General features: G+C 29.6%; 1 protein-coding gene across 1 annotated transcript; it reads left to right on the forward strand.

Annotated features, from left to right (window-relative positions):
* The first annotated feature begins 16,657 nt into the window (after positions 1-16,657).
* Positions 16,658-19,296, forward strand: LOC114171114 (zinc finger protein WIP2-like). Its single transcript, XM_028056347.2, has 2 exons — positions 16,658-17,397; positions 18,604-19,296. Exons 1-2 carry the CDS (start codon positions 16,792-16,794, stop codon positions 19,042-19,044), a joined length of 1,047 nt encoding a protein of 348 aa, XP_027912148.1. The 5' UTR covers positions 16,658-16,791; the 3' UTR covers positions 19,045-19,296.
* The last annotated feature ends 941 nt before the right edge of the window (positions 19,297-20,237 follow it).

Raw genomic sequence — 20,237 nt, forward strand, 5'->3', positions numbered from 1 at the left:
TTTATGCACTTGCAACAACATTACCGTTCTGGAGGTTTATTTCTAGATAATCCATGTCGTATTTAGAGTTAATGCCATAACTTGGGTCCTTAACTTCAGAGTTAAGGCCAGAGATGAAAATGTGCTATCACCATTGTACTATGAATTATTTCTGTTGTACGAGTTCAGTAAATTGCACCTTAAGTATGTAGCGTCTCCAAAATAGAGAAAATACATACTATTAAATGAAAGTTTTAGAATGTTAAGAGGATATCGTTATCATTGGCCCACTCACATGGTTGAATAAAATGAGAAATGACAGTTAATCCTGACTGTACAATATTTTGCTTGCTTTATAAAATGGATAACCTTCTGGATTATGACACCAATAATAATTAGGATATGTTATTATCATCATATTGTTGCTATGTTTTGACGACTACATGGCTCAATTTTTGAAATGGATGAGGTAAGTGAAATCAATAATCTGGGATTATCTAGTAATCATGGGTACTTAACACACTAGAGTATGGTACTTGTAAATGGGAAACCAAAGAAGCATCCTTGTGATTCCACTACTAAACAAGAATTTGCACTTGCTGAGTGTGTTCTTTTGCTTCTTATTGTTTTGCGGCGTAAAGAGATGATTCAGAAAGTGTGCTTAAGACCCATAAAAAGATTGGACCATATATAGGCCCACTGAGCATCAACTTATTCCTTATCCAACTCATTCTTATCAATCTCCAAATCAGCACAGGAAAGTGAATACATTTAAGTTCAGCTTTATGTGCATGTTGTAGCTGCCAACATATTTAAAGGACACAACACAAAGTGACAATATCTCAATTATGATCTCAGAATGGTTAATAGTTTGTGGTCTCTGTCAAAAGCTCAAAGCAACTGATGAAAGTGACATCATTTTTGGACTTTCCGAAGGGTCATTGATGGCTGAAAATCGCTGTTATCTCCCCCCATTCACCACTTTTTCTCTTTTATTATCATATTCGCCCACAAAACAGAATATGGAAATCATGTTTCATTTGATTAAATTTGGATGGTAGTGAAAATGTTTTACTAATATACTGAAATAAAATCCGTTCAAACATAACTATGGTTGGAAAGAAACCTTCATTATTATTATTATAAAGATAATCTATTACTTTATTATGAACTTGACCATACATCTATTCATTGCTGTTGACCCGTTCATCCATGAATGGACAGAAAATATTAATGTTGGGTGGTGAAAAACTAAGAGGTTGATGTTGAGTATTGAAACAGGCCTGTGTATTCAGTTTCTTTAGTTGTATGATATGCATGTCTGATTTATCTTTCACCATCATGCACAGTGAATTCAATTAAACTTAGAAAGAGAAAATGATGTCACGAGTTTGTACGAACAGTGACTCTCAATCATCATGATTGCAATATTTAACTGCCGTCTCTCTTCCAAGATTAGACTCTCCAGACTGTACATTAGTATTGAGTAGTTCTCTTAACTTTATTTATTCTTTCATTTCATATTTCCTATAGTTTATGTCAGACTAATCATTAATACCAGTTACAAGTCAGATGAATATGTTATACAACAACTAGGGAAGTGATCAAGTGATTATCATTGCAAGAAAAAGCCTGTTTTAAAGTTTAAACACACCATTATATATACAAATGAAATCATTAGACAACTACAATATTCTATTTTACTACACTTTCCCTACTTTTTGGTTTCTAAAAAAGCCAACATCCATGTTATTTTACCATCTACAACTTTCTATTTGTATATTTAGAAACAATCAATCAGTATTAAAATTTTAAGGAATTTTTCTTAAATATCTTGGAAATAACTAATGGTAGTAGTCTGTCTGTTCAGATACTAGCATTCAGTCCTATTAGATGAGTGGAAAACTTCAGAAGAATAGGGAGAAATTGAGAACCTAATAACATAGACTGGTTTCCATTTTTTTACACTAAAATTTGGTGCATTGAATAGCAGAGTGCATGAGTATTTTAAAAGAACAAAAAGTGTGTGTTTTTGAGAGTAATGATAAAAAATTTGAAGCCCCAGGGTTTGTTAAATATATTCCTTGGTGGTGAGTATAGGGATTGACAAGTGCAGGGTATAGATATTGGGAAGTTTTCAGAAGACATGGGCATGGATTCAGAGAATGATGTTTAGTTAATTACTGATTCTCATTTTACAATGCAAACTCACTCGAGCAGTCTTGGAAATATAAATAAAGGATGGGATCTTGATCTGGTCAACACATACTCTTTTTGTGCTAAAATTGTTTTATTGTGTCCCCTTTTAGCTGCACAAATTTTACCTCTATCTTTTTGTTAAATATTCAAAATAGTATTCAGATAATGTTTTTGCATACTTAATTTTTTCTGCAATGACAAACTTATGCTTATAGTGCTTCCCCCAGTAGCACATGATGTATTTGTTCAAAAAACTGCTGCATGTTTTCACATTCGGAAATGATTTGAAGTTAGTGTTAAGAATGGAAAAGGTTTTTGAATGATATTATTAATATAAGAGGAAGCATAGACACTGTTGTTGCTACAGAGTTTTCTGTGAAGATTGTACAATTATACTCTGGTTGTATATGAATGAATTAATTGTAGGTGATTAAGTACTCTTGTTTGGTAAGAATAAGTATATTAGGCGTACGTACAAAAGGATAGAGTATGCCATGGCTTATAAATGCTGAACTGTTGCTATTACTACAGCTGCCACGTTATTAATGACCAACTATTTTACCACACTTTGCCTCAGTCAAACTTTTTTTTCTTATTCAGAACTGTTACTTATGCCCTAATTTATACAATAAATTATTCTCTCTTTGTTTTTTTTGTGTATCTTCTCAAGTTTACCTAAAATAAATAAATAAATGAAATAGTTTTTCATCATAACAAATGTTTTCCGTTTTATCTGTTTATTTTCTAATAAATACGTACATATATACATAAATTAAGTATTACGAAAAAAATAATTGTATAATTAATAGAATAATACTCAATATTTTTGGATAGACATTAAGGGACCGATGGTTTGTCATAGTGGGAGTCAATATTCTGATTTTAAGTTTATCAAGTGATATGGTTAGGATCAATCACTTTTTATTCGTAGTATTGCCTCTTTTGGAAACTGAAACTCCGTTACAATTTTATCTTTAAAAAATATCTCGAAGGGTAAAAGGAGAAAAAAATATTTAAATCACTTTAGACTCTCAATTTCTAAACGAGGTGAGATTATTGAGCATAATAAAAATAAGATTTAAGCTTAATTTGATGAATAATGATATTAAATGTTTCATTTTCTTTAACTTTCTATTTCACGGTCTCTTGATGCAGGGGCGGAACAACGTTAAGACAAAGGGGAGTCACGACTCCCCCAACCAATTTTTTTTCCTTTTTTTATTTAAAAAATAATATTTATATATTATTATTTTATTTATATTAATTGATTTTTATTTTATTTTATTTTTTATATATTTTAAAAATATATATTTATATATTATTACTTTATTTATATTAATTTAGTTTGAATTATTTTTCTTAAATTTAAAAATCATGTTTTTTTTCTATTATAATTTCTTATATTTTTTTATTTAGTTTTTCTCTCTCGTGCTTCCGTCTTTTTTTCTCATTTTATTTTCATCTCAATTTTTACCATCATTTTCTTATTATTTTCAAAATCAAATTGCACTATAACAAAATTGAAGAGTTAATAAACATTTTGGACTGAACAATTTCTTCTTTTGAGTAAGTTCATTTTTTTCCTTTTTTTTAAAGCAATTCGTTTTTCTCTTGTATGTGGCTTTTCTATGCTCTAGGCATATCTTTATCTGTTAGAGATCATAAAATTATGCTTTAATTGTTGATCAAACTCTTCTTTGTGTAAATAGAACTATTTTAGGCTTTAGGCTTTGAAGTTGTGTAAGGGAAGAGTAAGATTAGGAATCTACTCTAAGGTGAGGGAAGCTAATCATTTAGAAGTTATTAGTTTTCTTAAAATATTGAGTCTTGCTTTTAAGATTTAATTTGGGGTATTCATAATTTTATTTTTTTGTAAAAGAATTGACAAATTTATATTAGAAAAATTATGATAAAGAGTAAAAGAATTGATTCTTTTTTCAAGAAGAAGACTTGTGATGAAGATGAAAAAAAATGCATCTACGTCATCTAAAATTGAGAAACTTCATGATAATTCAAATATTGAAGAAAACGAAAAATAACTCTCTAAGGTTCCTAAAGTTACATATAATGAATTTGAAAATATTATAGAACATGATTCGAGGAAGCGTCTTCAAATCTGGCAATACCCATCAAACCAAATTGATGAGGTATGAAAGGCTTATCTAAAATGGGTCCATATCAAATGCATCGAGAAAATTATTCGTTGTCTGGTAAAGATGATCGCCATTAAAAGATGTTACGTATTGCTTACTGTGCTATCTTTTTAGTAAAAAACCAAGCAGAGGACTTGATTCAGATGTTTTCATTCTTACATGTAATTGAATTTATTTTCATTGAATTCTAATTTGTAATAAGTTGATTGTCATTAACATGTTTTAACTTTTTGAATGTTTTTTATAGGTTTTAAAAGTTGGAGAACCATTTTGACTAAAAGTAATTTTTTTTATATATTATTATTGATGATAAACTTTATGTTACTCTTTCATATATATTATTGTTATATTGTTTGGATTATATTGTCATGAGTGTTATTTTGAATAAAAAAATATGTAAAAAATTAATTTTTTTAATTAAAAATAATAATTTATATATAACAAATATAATTTGGCCTCCCTAAAACTTTTGGTCAAGTTCCGCCACTCTCTTGATGTATATTGGATAGAACATACTATGAGAAAATGAACAATGTTTATGTGTTAGTGATTTATATAGATATAATTTATATTATTTATCAACTTACAATTATCATAATTCATTAGTCTAATTACTAATTTATACTTATTATTAATTTATTTACTTATTATTTCTTTTAATTAACAAGTCACGTATTTCTCACATAAAACATAAAATGTTACATTCTTGACATAGGTGTTCTTTTGTTACCTTATTCATAACAAATTATCGATTGATAACCCGGTATCACAACCGATGCATTATTTAACAATGATTCACAATAATTCTCCTTACTCAAAGTTTACTCGGAGTCCAAACAAATTAAAATAGTTGAAAACTCCAAAATCTAGTCACCTACAAGTTTATTAAAAAAAACAAAACACTATTCAAAGGGAAAGTAACTGAGAGAACCAGAATTCTCAAAAACAAAAACCAACAAAAAAGGGATTTAATCGCAAAAATAATTGAATTATAAGGAGTAGAAGTTATAGTGTAAAAATGAACTTATTCTGAATCAACATCTAATGTGATCCCAAATCAAGGAAGGTAGATATTTTGAGCTGTCAAAATGGGTAATCCGGTCCGACCCAGCTCGACCTACCACGGGTTGATGATTTAGTGAGCCAATCCAACCTGACTCACTTTTTAGTGAGCCTAAGAAATTCGAACCCGGCCCGGCCCACCACGGGTTAACGGGTTAAACGAGTTGGCTCACGGGTTCACTTAATTAAAAAAAAAATATTATTTTTTTATTTTTTTTCGGTCAAAACTAAATTGTAATTTGAATTAAAATCTAAATAAACTTTAATACAATCTAAATACAAACCAAAATAAAAAAATACAAATTATTTGTGTTGGATAAAAAAAACAACCTAATATGACTCAAATGTAAAACCCAATTTAATAAAAAAAATAAAAACACTTGTGTGACCCTGTTATCTGCGGGTTGGTGAGCCAACGCGGCTCACCACGGGTTCAACCCGAATGAGTCGGGTTCTAAAGGTCAAAAATTAACCCGTATTAAAATTTGTAAAAAAATTTAAATCCAACCCGGCTCGAACCCATGGTGAGTCGGATTGGCTCGCGAGTTCCAACTCATTTTGACAACTCTATATATATTACAAGAAGTTAGAGTTATTGTAAGAGCTTAAGAAAAAATAAGTAAGAAGATCTTAAAAGAGAACATGGAGGAAAATATACAATAGGAATGCACAAAATATAAAAAGAAAATATTAAAATCATGTTTCTTAATATTTCCTTGTAAACGGAAATATAGAAAATAGGTTTTCTTTTTTAAAGTAGAAATTCAAGAAACTTAGTTTGGAAAGTGATAAGTACTATGCAAACAAGTTCTACTTATATTTTCTTAAACTAGCCTATGTTAGTTCATCATTTCTAAAATCTTAAGTTTTCTAAATTCAAATGGTGATTTTCTTTGTCATCTTTCTCTTTTGAAAGTTGCATATTCTTTCTCTTTTATCTTCTCTAATTTTTTTTTTTTTAATTTTATTTCCAACTTTTTTCTTAGAATCATTTTTTACACTTGAATAATCACTTGTTTAATGGAGATATTATAAGCATTTGTTGTGTTCTTGTTTTCTCATTTCTATAGCCAATCACCGAATCAATTCTCTGTTATTTTCATGAGTTTCATTCACTTTTATTTTTTGGTTTTTGTTCTTGAGTTCTATTTAATGTTCATTAAGAAAACAACTCCATAATAAATTTGGTTTCATCATAACTTCAATTACTTTTGTTTGAGTCAAATAAATATATGAATCTAAATAAAGCAACATGTTTGATAAGTCCTATCCAATTACCCACTAAGTTAGATATCACTTTTGGGTCTTTTCGGAGAAGATTTAAGGAGATACAATATCAATGAGACATGAGCTCAACCTACATATAAGAGATTGACATCACTTTTAACCCAAAATCTTAAGATAATAGGTTTATGGGTCTTCATCTTTATATGGTGTTCAACTTTCTCATTTTTACTCAATATGAGACTTAGACTCACACTTAGATTCTCAACACCGAATATGACATAAAGGAAGTGACAAATCCTAAAGTTTTAAGATTTCATGTATAAAAAGTTTTATTTTAGGAAAGGGTGTCTCAATTCACAATGATATATGGTGCAAAACAAGTTCACCATTGAGGTACTTAGGGTTAAAAACAACTTTTACTTGATGGAGAGGTATACTACTATAAAAGAGACTTATACTTGATAAAGAGATTACTAAAAATTTAAGGGGAGTTAAAAATTTCATATTAGACAAAAATGAGAAAGTTAAATCATTATTATAATTTTTTATATTACATGAAATTTTTCTTATAAATTTGTTAATAAACTTTGCAAGAAAAGATTTCTTTTTGTCATTTTTTCTAAGAATTTTTATTGGATAATTTCTTTATGGATAATATTTCTACAAAATTATAAAATATGCAAAAATTTCTTACTTATATTTTTGCGAAAAGTGTTTTATACAAAATATTTTACAAAAATTTGGTAGGAATTTCTTGTAAGTTTTTTTAAGTATTCTCCCAAAAAAAATCAAAACAAAATTGACAAAAAAATATGAGTTTTTTAATAGTGACTTATACATAAAAAGAAAGACTCACAAATTTATTATATATTATTTTGAGTTAAAAATAATATTTTGAATTTTATATATATATATATATATATATATATATATATATAACTCGTTAATAAGAAATCTATCTCGTATGTCACATTTTTCTTTTTAAATTCGTATGGAAAATTTTCCTATTACATTAATAATATCCCATTCCATCTTCATGCTATGTTAATATAATATTTGTCGTCAAGTTACATAAAAAATAGTTTTAAATTATATTTCTTTTTTACTTATATACTTTAAATGAAGATAGATTGATTTATCATACTAAAAGAAAATAGTTTGATTGGTTGGATAAGAGTAATTAATTATAAGAAAATCCTTCGTTAAAAACTAATTTTGGGATAAAAGTGGTGTCAAATATCTTATATGTATATAAAATCAATGTCATAAATATAAAACCACAATCTCTGTAATCATATATGAAAAAATATATATAAAAATAACCAAAAAAGAGTCACCATACATTTGAGGAAAAATATATACCATATGAAAAAAAAGGACTTACCCTTGAGGGGAGATTGTTGGAATAGTCCAAGTGTGAGTCAAAAAGTCTTACATTTGATAGAATAGAGAAAGTTAAACACTATATAAGTGTATCACACCTAACCGGTCCCGCCGGCATATCACCCCATATCATCCTTGACCGACATACCTATATCGACAAAGGCTGGGGGACTGGTGTATCACACCGGACCAATTTAACCAAGTAATAATAATAATAAACGATCACCATACCTACACGCAAAACGCAAAATCATTTCAGTAACCGGCCTGGGCTGACCTAAGCCTAGCTGGCCTGAACTGGTAACATAAGACGCTAAAAGGAATAACTCGTCTAGGACAGCATATAAATAATAGCGGCACAAGTCGCCAAAGGGAGTAGTCGATTTATGCCAACCACCTTAAGATACTCAGTGAAATCAAAGCCCCCTGATATCCAGTGAGCCCCCAATAGTCAAGACTAAGGGCCTAGGCCAAGGCCTAGGCCCACCTATGGCCCAAACCAGGGCCCAACCCATGGAATGAGCAAACATAATTAATAATCTATAAATACACATGGACCCCACGAATTAAAGGTACGCATTCATTACTCCATTAATCACCTGATTTGACTTTTGAGAGCTTTGGCTGACTTAAGCTTCAGAGTCCCTTCTGTAGGTAACCCCTCTTGAGTCCAAGCTGATATATGTAAGAAGGGGAAAAGCCAACCGAGGAGATAGCGGATAAGGTGATACTTGTGCCTAATTGATCTTATTTGTTCTCTGCAGGAACAATAAGAATAAATACCCATAACACCATTGTCTTAATGTTTTTGGGGTAAAAGTGATGTCAAATATGATATATGTGTGTAAAATCAATGTCATAAATATAGAACCACAATCTCTGAATGACTGTAACTCTAGTATGATATATACATATATATATATATATATATATATATATATATATTTCAACCCAACAATTTCGTAGGACTTTTAATATAAAAATATTATATTTGTGTTTCCATTTCAAAATGGTTATTTTAATGAAGTTTGGGTCGTGTTTGGATGCAAGGATTAAAACGTGTTTTTTAAATTATAAAATTAAAAATCATTTTTTTTCAAATTTAAAAAACAAAAATGATTAACTATTGTATTATTTTATTACCTATTAAAAAATACTTAAAATTTTACAATAATTGGTACAAGAAACACTAACTAATACCCAATAGAAAGAAAAATATTTTAAACTTTGAACTCATTAAATAATTTATGAAACTTTTAATTTGAATATCTTAATTTTTTGCCGAGTGCAGATGAGTTGATAGGTAAGATAGCCGACCAGTGTGCGCACACCAATGGAAATGTTGGCCGCATATCGGAACTGCTTTGTTTCTTGTCTCTGCATTTATCCTTTCAACTTCACAGCATTGTTTCATGTGCTCTGCTCTCTGTCATCTCTTTACAAACACATTCCACTTTAATCTTGTGTTTGTTGGAATTAATGGGATGTGTGCATTCTCTAAATTTAATTACTCACCAACCATCTTCTTTAATTTTCTTTAAACTTCAAATTCCATTTCACCTGCTTCACATAACGTACGTGACCTTATATAATATAATAAACATCCACCACATGCATAATATTTCACATGCTATACGTTTTGTCGGTGAAAAAAACTTAAATGGTGCTATTTTCATTAAACACTGTTCTATTTGTACTCAATATTTTCATCATATCTAACCAAATGTGTGCCAATATTCTGTTCTCAAGGACAAAAGCAAATGTAGCATATAGTTAACGATCACCACACTGTTTGCATGAAATTCTTCCCATTATATATGTACAGTAATGATGGGTCTTTCGAAGATTTATAAGGAAGAGTACATGTATTTAATTTTTTCATCTTTTACCTATCATTTAGCTTAACAGTGGTCTGTCTTTTTAGAAAGGATTCAGAGACAATATATGAATTTACGAGTCTTTACATTTAATTTTTTTACTTTTATTTAATGTAGAATTTATGCACAAACATCGGTTAATATTGATGTAAGGTATGTAGTAATCATATATTGACATTGATTAATATTGATGCAGGATGTATGGTAATTATAAACGGACATCAGTTAACATTGATGTAGGATATGTGATTAGTGTGCAAGTGCATCGACTAATATTGATGATTATACATGAGCATTAGTTAACTTTGGTATAGGTAGTGAAAAGAAATTCTTGAAATGGTTTAATTCTAAGTGAATATATTCTTTTACGGTGAAGTATGATTATTGGTACAACAATGGAGATGTGTATATTTTAAACTTGACAGAGATTGTTGAGTTGATGAAAATAATACATCTTAGTTCCACATCATCTAAAATCAGCAAGGGAGCAGGTGTATAATGGATTCTAAGTCATAGTTTTAGTTGCCCTCATGTCTAAAACATTTTGAGCTTATATATGATTTTTTTTTTTTTACTTTTGTTATAGAGTATTATGAGGTGTAATTAAATTCTTGTTCTACAGGGTATAATATGTATGTATTTGGAGTCAAGGGGGAAAAGTTGTCGATTTATTGTACAAATTTTCATAATGCTATTTTCTGGTTGTCATTAGAAAGTGACCGTTAGTTTTCTTTTGGATTTAAAGTTTCCTTTATATTATTGCATATCCTTGTGCTAGATTTATCTTTCTATTGATATGGTAATTCTTGACATAAAGACTAATCTTTTGATGATTTTTTTTTCCCATCAATATAAGATAATAATTCTACTTTGATAAGGAAGTTCCGTTTGTTTTTAACCGCAAGGGAATCCTGGTTTATGTTTTAAGCATGCGGTCAACCTTTTGAGTATGGAATCCTTGAAAGAGATTTTGGTGTTTTGAGGGATTAGTTATTTGATTTTGGATCCAAAAATATCTTTGGATACCAAAAGAAAAGGGACAAGTGAAAAGAAAAGGCTTTCATGTGTCTATTTTTATGTTTTGGTTCCAAAATTTAACTAACTCTCGCTTTAAAATCTCCAACGACTGCATTTAGGAGTGGGCCAATAGGTGTAATTAACATGCATAATTGAAAGAGATGAAGAAACTGTTTGCCAGTAACAAATTGCATCACTGGGAAAAGGAAAGGTTGAGGGCCAGGATATAACAATTCTCACTACTTCTATCTCTCAATTATTAATTAATGCATAATAATCAGAGACAAAAACACACCCAAAGATATTGGATCAGAGAATAACTAATCTGTAATTTCTTTTCTTTGTACTTTTTCTGCTGCATGCAGTGTTATTGTTACCTATAGTATAACTCTTTTTTTATTCACAACATTTTTTATTCACATGTTCTTCTGGTTTTATCATTTAAGGGTTAAATATCTTTTTGGTTTCTCAAATTTGAGTAAAATTTGGAATTAGTCTCTTTTTAAAACTTTTGACCAATTTAGTCATTCGTCTTTATAAATGTGTAGATTTAGTCTTTTTAACCAAATTTTGTTAAGTTTATTTGAAGTCTCAAGCAAACATATTTCATGATAATATTTGGATTATTTATACCATTTAACACATTTTTGCTTCAATGTTATAACTCAAATATTATCATAAAACACATTTGAAATGTCAAATAAACTTAACAAAATTTGGTTAGAAGAACTAAATTCATACATTTCTAAAAATGAAGGACTAAATTGGTCAAAACTTTTGAAGAATAACTAATTTCAAATTTCAATGAAACTTAAGAGACAAAAACATATTTAACCTTTCAGTTAATTTCAATATGTTTCATAGAGAAACTAAAATACTTTAGTACAAAATCATGATGATGTATAGATGAATTGATTATTGAAAGAGAATATAGGATGGAATGAATTTAAGAAGCAAAATTGAGTTAATAGAAGTATAGAAGCATTTATATATGTTCAATCGTGTGGACATTAGGTAAACAACCTTGTCAATTTTCTATGGTTAGAACTATCTTGTCATTACTCATTACTATAATTATTAAGCTAGCTATTGTGTCCCACTTATGTTTCATCTGTTTAAATCAAACAACTTGTTTGAAGCAGTGAAATTGATTATGAAACTAGCCATCAAGAGGATAAGGTAATGTAAAATGAATTTTAGAGATATTTTTCACTATCTAATACACTATAATAAAATATCAAATTAGCTTCTCAACAATGCGTATATTATTAGAATCGATTAATGCAATGTCAAAAGTTAATTTGTTTTAAAAAATTAAAAAGTTTAAAATTATTTTACATTCAATTTTATATTATGTACGTGTATGTCAGTTATGTCTATTCTCAATATAAAGAAACAGGGGTGAGAGCAAAACCGTATCCGATCAAATTTGAAGTAAATTTGAGGTACGGTTGGATTCGATTGAATAAATCAGTAACGTAGATAAATAAAATTGAGTAAAATAGATAATCAATCATAAATTCATATTATTTTTGACTACTACTTGCACTCATTTTGAAAAATTTATTAAAAGTAAAACTTAATTTTTGAGTCAATTTTTTAGTGGTAGCTTCTTGAATGATCCACAAAAGTTTTCATATTTAATTTTTGAAATCAAATCTTTGAAAATAGAATTGATGGGAGCAATTCAACTTTTTCCTAATTTGCATTATCCATCAAATGTAATGCATTTAATTCTTGAAATTATGTTTGACCTTTAATTTAGTTAGATTGGCTTTGAGTAATTAATTTGATTGATTTACATTTTTTATCGGTTGATTCCTTTAATTGTTGATCATCCACATGTTTATTGAACTGTATAAGATTGGGTTTTGATTTTCATCAATGTGACTCATGTTAAATATTCTTGGATTATCTTTTTCCTATAAAAAAAATCCTATAAAAAAAATCCAATGCTAAAATTATGCAAAATGCAACAAATTTAATAAAATTTAATTATATTATATTTTTATTAAAATATTCTAAATGTATGATTTATAAAATAATAATCAGCTTAAAAAATAGACTTAGATCAAGAAATAAGGAATAAAATGACATACATCACTTATATTTGTGTGTTTTTGTTTGTAAAGTCTTTACATTCCACATATTAGCCATAGATTCTATTTTGAAAATATGTGGTGGTGAAAAAACTTGAAATGATTTTTTACAAAAATATTTTTTAGAAAAATATCACTTTTTGATGACAATTAAAATTTTAACCGGCATAGAAAATAACATATTCTATGACGAGTCTTTTAAACCTCAGTAAAAAGTTTAAATTTTTTTATGTTGTATGTATATCTATGTCGTTTATATAACCGTCATAAAAAACATATTTTAACTTTCATAAAAACTATTTTTTGGATTAGTGCAATGTTAATATCATCATGCATAGTGTCTTTAAGTGAAACCAAGTAAAAGACCCTTAAATAACCGATTTGCAAGATTATGTGTGTTTCCATGGATAACATCAATACTCAAGAAAGATGGTATTAGGAGCATGTGCATGAATTATCACCAATAAAAAAATTATGAAGAACAAAATTTCCTTAGAATAATTATTATATTGTTTAATTTTTCTTTTTAGAAGCAATAAAAAATATAAGTTATTATTTGTGAACATAGTTGATTATATCTATGCAAAATCATTTTTTGTATAAATTCTTTTTAATTTCTTGTAGGTATAATTTACATTTGCTTTAAAACATTATAAGAAAAGCTCTAAGAACCTTCAACAAATTGTGATAAAAGATTTTGTTTTTTATAGATTCTATAAGACACAGTTATCATTGTTAAATTTTTTAATTGCTCTTACATACTTTAAATATTTGTTACTTTCAGGTGATTTTTTTTTTTTGTGATCTATACTAAACTTAGGTTTGGTATTTTATACATTAGGTTTCTCCATTGTAATTTATATCTTTTAATAGGTTTTTAAGAGTGTTGGTTCATATTTTGAGTGATCAAATATTTTGCATGTAAAATGCGGTTGTAATAAAACAATATCAAAATAATGTAAATAATCTCTCTCAATATAATATGGATGGATATAAAATAAGGAAGATTTAAACTAATTTAAAATTTCAGGTGTCATATTTCTTTATTTTCTTTTTAAATGATGTCAGGTATTACTCTATTGTATGATATCTCAAAACACACCGATCATTTACCATCATAATATTTCTTGCTTTAATTTTTTAAGTGATGTTTTATTATAAGAAAATTTTTAAATAATGATCAATTTTAATGACAAAAAATAATTAGTTATTATAGTAAACAATTTAGATATCCATTTATAAACTAAAAATTATTGGTAACTAAAATAATATCTATTATGAATAATTGGTATATATGTAAATTGGTAACCTATGATGCACGAATACGATATATGTATCAGATACGACACATATCCAATACGTCGATACATATATCTTGAAAATAATAAGATACAATATGTGATATATGAAAATTGAAAAGTGTGCGATAATTCTTAGAACATGATATATATATATATATATATATATATATATATATATATATATATATATATATATAATTGTTATCACGTGGAACCAAATTAAAATCATATATATTAAAGTTGTCAATATAAAAGAATTATGAATTATTATCATCATAATACTGCTTTATAGATTAGATATTTTATTGATGAACTTTGATAAATCTTAAAGTATAGACATGAGTACATGTTAAGGATATATGAATCAAATTGAAGTATTAATGTTTCATATTTGGTAATTAAAATAATTTTAATTATGAATTAGTCTCTAAATTAGTCTCCAAATAACTAATTAGAGACCAATTCCTTTGATATCAAAAACATTGTTGGCTAATGTTATTAATCAACTTAAAAATCAATTAATGAGAAAAACTATTTATGTTACGAAAAAAAGTTTTTAAATTGATATCCAAATTTGTCACTAGTATAACTAGTTATTTTTTATTATTAAAATTGGTTATTATTTAAGGATTTTTTAATTCAAAATTTCTAAATTAGTTGATTCAAAAAAAAAACTTTTGAAGATAAATTCCTGTTTCATTGTTTTTTAAATGCCAATTCAACTTCTTATTTGGATAAGACTTAACTTTCTCTATGTTAATATCAAATTACAGATATATAATTGTCCACCTCTGCTCTTAAATGTTACACTAATTTAAATACAATTTTTGAACTTTCAAAACTATACAACGTTTATTTATTTATGTTCAACTTTTTTTTATCAAGAAATTTAGTGTGATTTTTTTTCAAACAATTAACTAGGTTACTGTAATATATATATATATATATATATATATATATATATATATATATATATATATATATTTCATAGAATTATGCTAACCGAAAGAAAAAGAGTGAGGAAAATGGCTAGATAAAAGTTATACCAGTTAGCTCGTGAAGCTTTATACATAATAATTTTATTAGTTTTATGCCATAAATTATTATATATAATAATTTTTTAGTTTTATTATATACTTTTCATTTTATTAGTTTAATTATACTAACAATAATTTATAATTATTTTTTCAATACTTTAATTAAAAACACGATCTATAAAAAATATTTCATACTCGTTGTAACTGCATTACTATAATTTTTTAACTGATTAGCAATATAATTTTTATGTTCATAAATCGTTAAAGTAAAATTAGATATATAATTATCTTTTTAGCCTAACTACTAATTATTTAATTCAATTTTATTACTTTTTATTAATAAAAGGTTTTATCAAATCATTTAATTTAGAAAAAAAAACAATGTGATTCTTCGGTTTATTTAAGTTAAATTGGTATTATTAATCTTATAAATTACGAATACATATTGGTTATGAATTGTCATTTTATATAAGTTAAAATAGTTTATATTTACTATGTGTTAATGATGTTATAGCTTATCAGATGAAGAAGAATTACATTGTTACATTTTCAAAATTAAGAGAATTGATTAAATATCTTATTAAGGGAGAGGTTAAAGTGATTAAAAAAATAAATAGTACAAAAAAAATTAATAAACCGAAATTTAACTCAGTTTGTAATAAATTGAAGATTATATTTAAAAGATGCAAGCTTTTTAGCTTCCACCATCGTTTTTTTTTTTGTCTTTTTCCCTCTCATAATTACTTATTAACTATGCCTAAACTACTTAATTTTTCAAAAATTATGTGGACATAAATTGAAAAAAAAAAATCAGTTGAAAGTTTGAAATACTCTTTTAACTATTTGATAAGATATTTTGAAAAAAGGAACAACCTGGAATAATTTTACAAGAAATACAAAAAAGCTAATTTTTAACCTACTAAAAAGCACTTCATTGATTAAGTGATTCGAAATGGAATCGCTTACGTGACAGTGGCCAGTCGGGTGAGGGAGATGCCTGAGTTTTATTTAGCAATGAAAAAAATGAATCCAATATGTATAGTATTCGTATGGAGACCGTGACCGTAATCTCTGACGCTAACGGCGTTCTACATAAATATACGTATTTTTGTTTTCTTTTTTTTGGAAAATGTCATTAGATTCCTACATGCATACTTTTAACTGATTAAACCCTTTTTATCAAGTTGAAAGACTAATTAAAGTGACAGTGTTCTTTTTTTTTTTTTTTCAGAAGTTTATTTATTTATTTATTTTCTTCTTCCACTTACCTTCTTTCTTTCCCATGTTTGATACCACAATGCAATCTCTTTCGCTCTCTCTTTCTCTCTCCACCGTCCACTTCCTTCAGCCATCTTGTACTCTCTCTATCTCTCTATAAAAGCAAACCCAACTAGCCATAAACTGTTCCCACTCTCTCCTCAAACCCACACACAATCACAAACTTACCTTTTTCACCCATGGCTGACCCCTACTCCAATTTTTTCTCTTCCTCACCCTTCTTCCGTTTCAATCACCATTTCCCATCTTCAAACCCTTCTCCGCACGCTCCCTATGTCCACCACAACTTCATCAACCACTCCAAAACCAGCGACACCACTTTTCTCCACTACCACCACCACCACCACCACCACAACCCTGCAACTTTTTCTTCTTTTCCACCTTCCCCTCCCTTGAGAGAAGAACTACCCCTCTTGAGACTCAGTCCGGCGAAGCAAGAGGAGGAGGAGGAGGAGGACCTGTCTTGCACTGGAGCCATGGATGTGGAGGAGAGGATGCACATCCACCCCAAAGAGGAAGAAGATGATGAAGATGCCACCGTCACTGTTGCACTCCACATAGGGTTGCCAAGCCCTAGTGCTGCTGAGATGGCTTCCGTCCTCTCTTCTTCCTCGGAGACCACTGACAAAGATCATGGAGATGCTGCTGCTGAGGATTCTTCTGCCGGCTTCAGACTCAACAAGGGCCAGTACTGGATCCCTACTCCTTCTCAGATTCTCATTGGCCCTACCCAGTTCTCTTGCCCTGTTTGCTGCAAAACTTTCAACAGATACAACAACATGCAGGTATATGTCACACATATCAATGACTGTCACACAACGTTTTTAAATTGCAGAAGTGGTCGCAACTTCTCATGTTTTTTTTTTTAATGTTGTAACAAGTAACAGTGGATGCAACCGTAGTTGTGGTCACCGACACCCCAAAACTCTTCATGTTGCTGCTGAAATTGTGGTTGGAGACTTATTTTAGAAGCTATACACCCTTTCGAATTCTTTCTTCGTGTCCCTTTTCTGCTACTTTTTTTTTTATGAGGTTTTCTTCCTCTACTCCCTTTCTAATTCAAGGTCCCAAAAGAAAAAAATTAAAATGAAAAGATTTTTTTTCCCCCTTACCTTTGCTTCTGCTTCTCCTTTCTGTCTATAACTTTCTTCCCTGATTTGAACCGCTAACGGTTCCTCGATGCTTCGATGGAAAGAGGAAAAAGCTTGGGTTGTAATCTATGCTACTTGTCTTCTGCTTTTCCTTTCCTTTCTTTTCTTTATTTTTTTCTATTTATAAATTATTTTCATCCTTTTTTTTCCAGGTCTATAAATCATGATTTCGCTTCTAGTCATAATTTTATTTGATCTTTTTAAAGAGTTTAATTTGGGGTTGGTTTTTGCATGGTGAGCGGGTTTGATATATATAATTTGGTTAAATAATGAACGAGTGGTTTCTGATCCAGACTGAGACTGGGATCAGTACCTTACCACCTTTCCTTTTCGTTGATTAAACAACTCAAGCTATGTTCCTTATGCCTTCGGTGCATTGAAGTCTGTGCTCTTTATATATTTTGGTAGAACTGAAAATCTTGCAGAGTTTCTTCCAGATCGCTCAGATAATTACACCAATTCCGTTTCTCTTTGTGGTCCTTTGGTTCTGAATGCCCCATACATGGGACATAGCTAGCCTACTACTACTCCTCTCTTTCCCTTTTTCGTTTGTCCTCCTTCTTTTACCATTGCAAACAAAACTATCAACGAACTAGTACTCATCTAAATTTTATTAAATTTGCTCTTTACGAATATAGCCTTTTTGTTCTTTTGAAGCGACCACTATCAAAGCTTACATATATAACAACACCTCCAGCATTCCTCTTCATTCCCAGATGCATTCCTTCAATTTGAAAAGGAACATCTTAGCACCTTTCTGGATGTTATATGTTAATATATAATGCTCTACAAATTCACCATGAAACTGATTTTTGTGTGGTTTAACTGAGGGGTTTTCAGATGCATATGTGGGGGCATGGATCACAGTACAGAAAAGGACCTGAATCTCTGAGGGGTACCCAACCAACGGGCATGCTGAGGCTTCCTTGCTATTGTTGTGCTCCAGGGTGCAGAAACAACATTGATCACCCGAGATCAAAGCCTCTGAAAGACTTTAGAACACTTCAAACGCATTACAAAAGGAAGCATGGGATCAAACCTTTCATGTGCAGGAAATGCGGGAAGGCTTTTGCGGTGAGGGGGGATTGGAGGACTCATGAGAAGAACTGTGGCAAGCTCTGGTACTGCATCTGCGGCTCCGATTTCAAGCACAAGAGATCTCTTAAAGACCATATTAAAGCTTTTGGAAGTGGCCATGCAGCTTATGGCATCGATGGTTTCGAAGAAGAAGATGAGCCAGCTTCTGAAGTAGAGCAAGATAATGATGATTCCACCCAGTGATAACGAGACTGCTGGGTTTATGTATGTGAATTATCCTAGTTATTTTGTCCAACGATTGGGGAATATATATAATATATAAAGCGTTGGCTTCCTATTTCAGCACTATATATATAAGCACCGAGTTCAAATGGAAAGTCAATCTTTCTTTAATTTCTTCTTCTTTTTCTGTTGGTAATATTAGCTAGAACTAGAGACTGGATACAAAACACAAAGCTGGCAAAGCTATATATATATATATCCAACTTCTTTGAATTTGTTGTCGTGTATAAGACACCTTTCCCTTCTCTTACTATGAGATGCTTAGAATTATTCTTATTTGATTTCCATATCTTCAGCAAAAGAATAGCTTAAGCTCATTGATTATTGATTAATGACAAAGTAGTGTCTCAAGTTCTATTCAAATGAATTCACTACATGTTTTTCTTTATTATGTGTGGGTTCATTCTGCCAAGCTATCAGCAGAGGCGTTACGTGTATCAGATATATTGTATATCACACATTGACCGGTGAATTAATGGGAAAAGAATAAGTGAAATTTTAGTAATGAGAAGGCAACGATGAGCATAACCGTACTTTATTGAAAAAGCAGTCAAGATGAAGAAAAGGGTTTCTGAAATACATTATATATAAAGTTTGAGGGGCATGGTGCATGTGCATGAAGAAAATATAGGTGTGGGGCATTTGAGAGATATTATGGCAGAAGGAAGTAGTATATATATATAGTATTAGGTGATTAGATAGGGTTTTGATGGTGTGAAACTGAAATATACGAGAGGTTTGGGTAGTGGAGAAGAAGATAGATGGAAGATATAGCATTTGGTTGGAAAATAGAAAGCAAATGATTAGGTTTTTGAAGAGAAATAGATAATAGAAAGGAAGGAGGATATGAAAAGATATATAGGTAGGATGGGTGATATCATAATGGTCCCAGTGTGAAGTTTGCAAGGTATGAGGGTAGTACTGCAATGAAGTGGATCTGATTTGCAGCTTTGGTTAGAGAGAGAGAGAGAGAGAGAGATGAAAACTGCAAAACTGTGGAGCCCAAGTTGTGTTGGTTGGGCTGATTGGTAACATATACCGATGCCCCCTACACTGCATACACACACCTCTCTTCCATATCTGATGGATAAACTGTACACTGAAACGACCTTTCAGCAGATTTTTACCTCTTTTCTCTGCGAGACTCAAGACTC

Source organism: Vigna unguiculata, chromosome 1 (assembly GCF_037176805.1).
Source record: "Vigna unguiculata cultivar grain cowpea cultivar isolate G323 ecotype 2 chromosome 1, ASM3717680v1, whole genome shotgun sequence".
Classification (NCBI taxonomy): domain Eukaryota; kingdom Viridiplantae; phylum Streptophyta; class Magnoliopsida; order Fabales; family Fabaceae; genus Vigna; species Vigna unguiculata.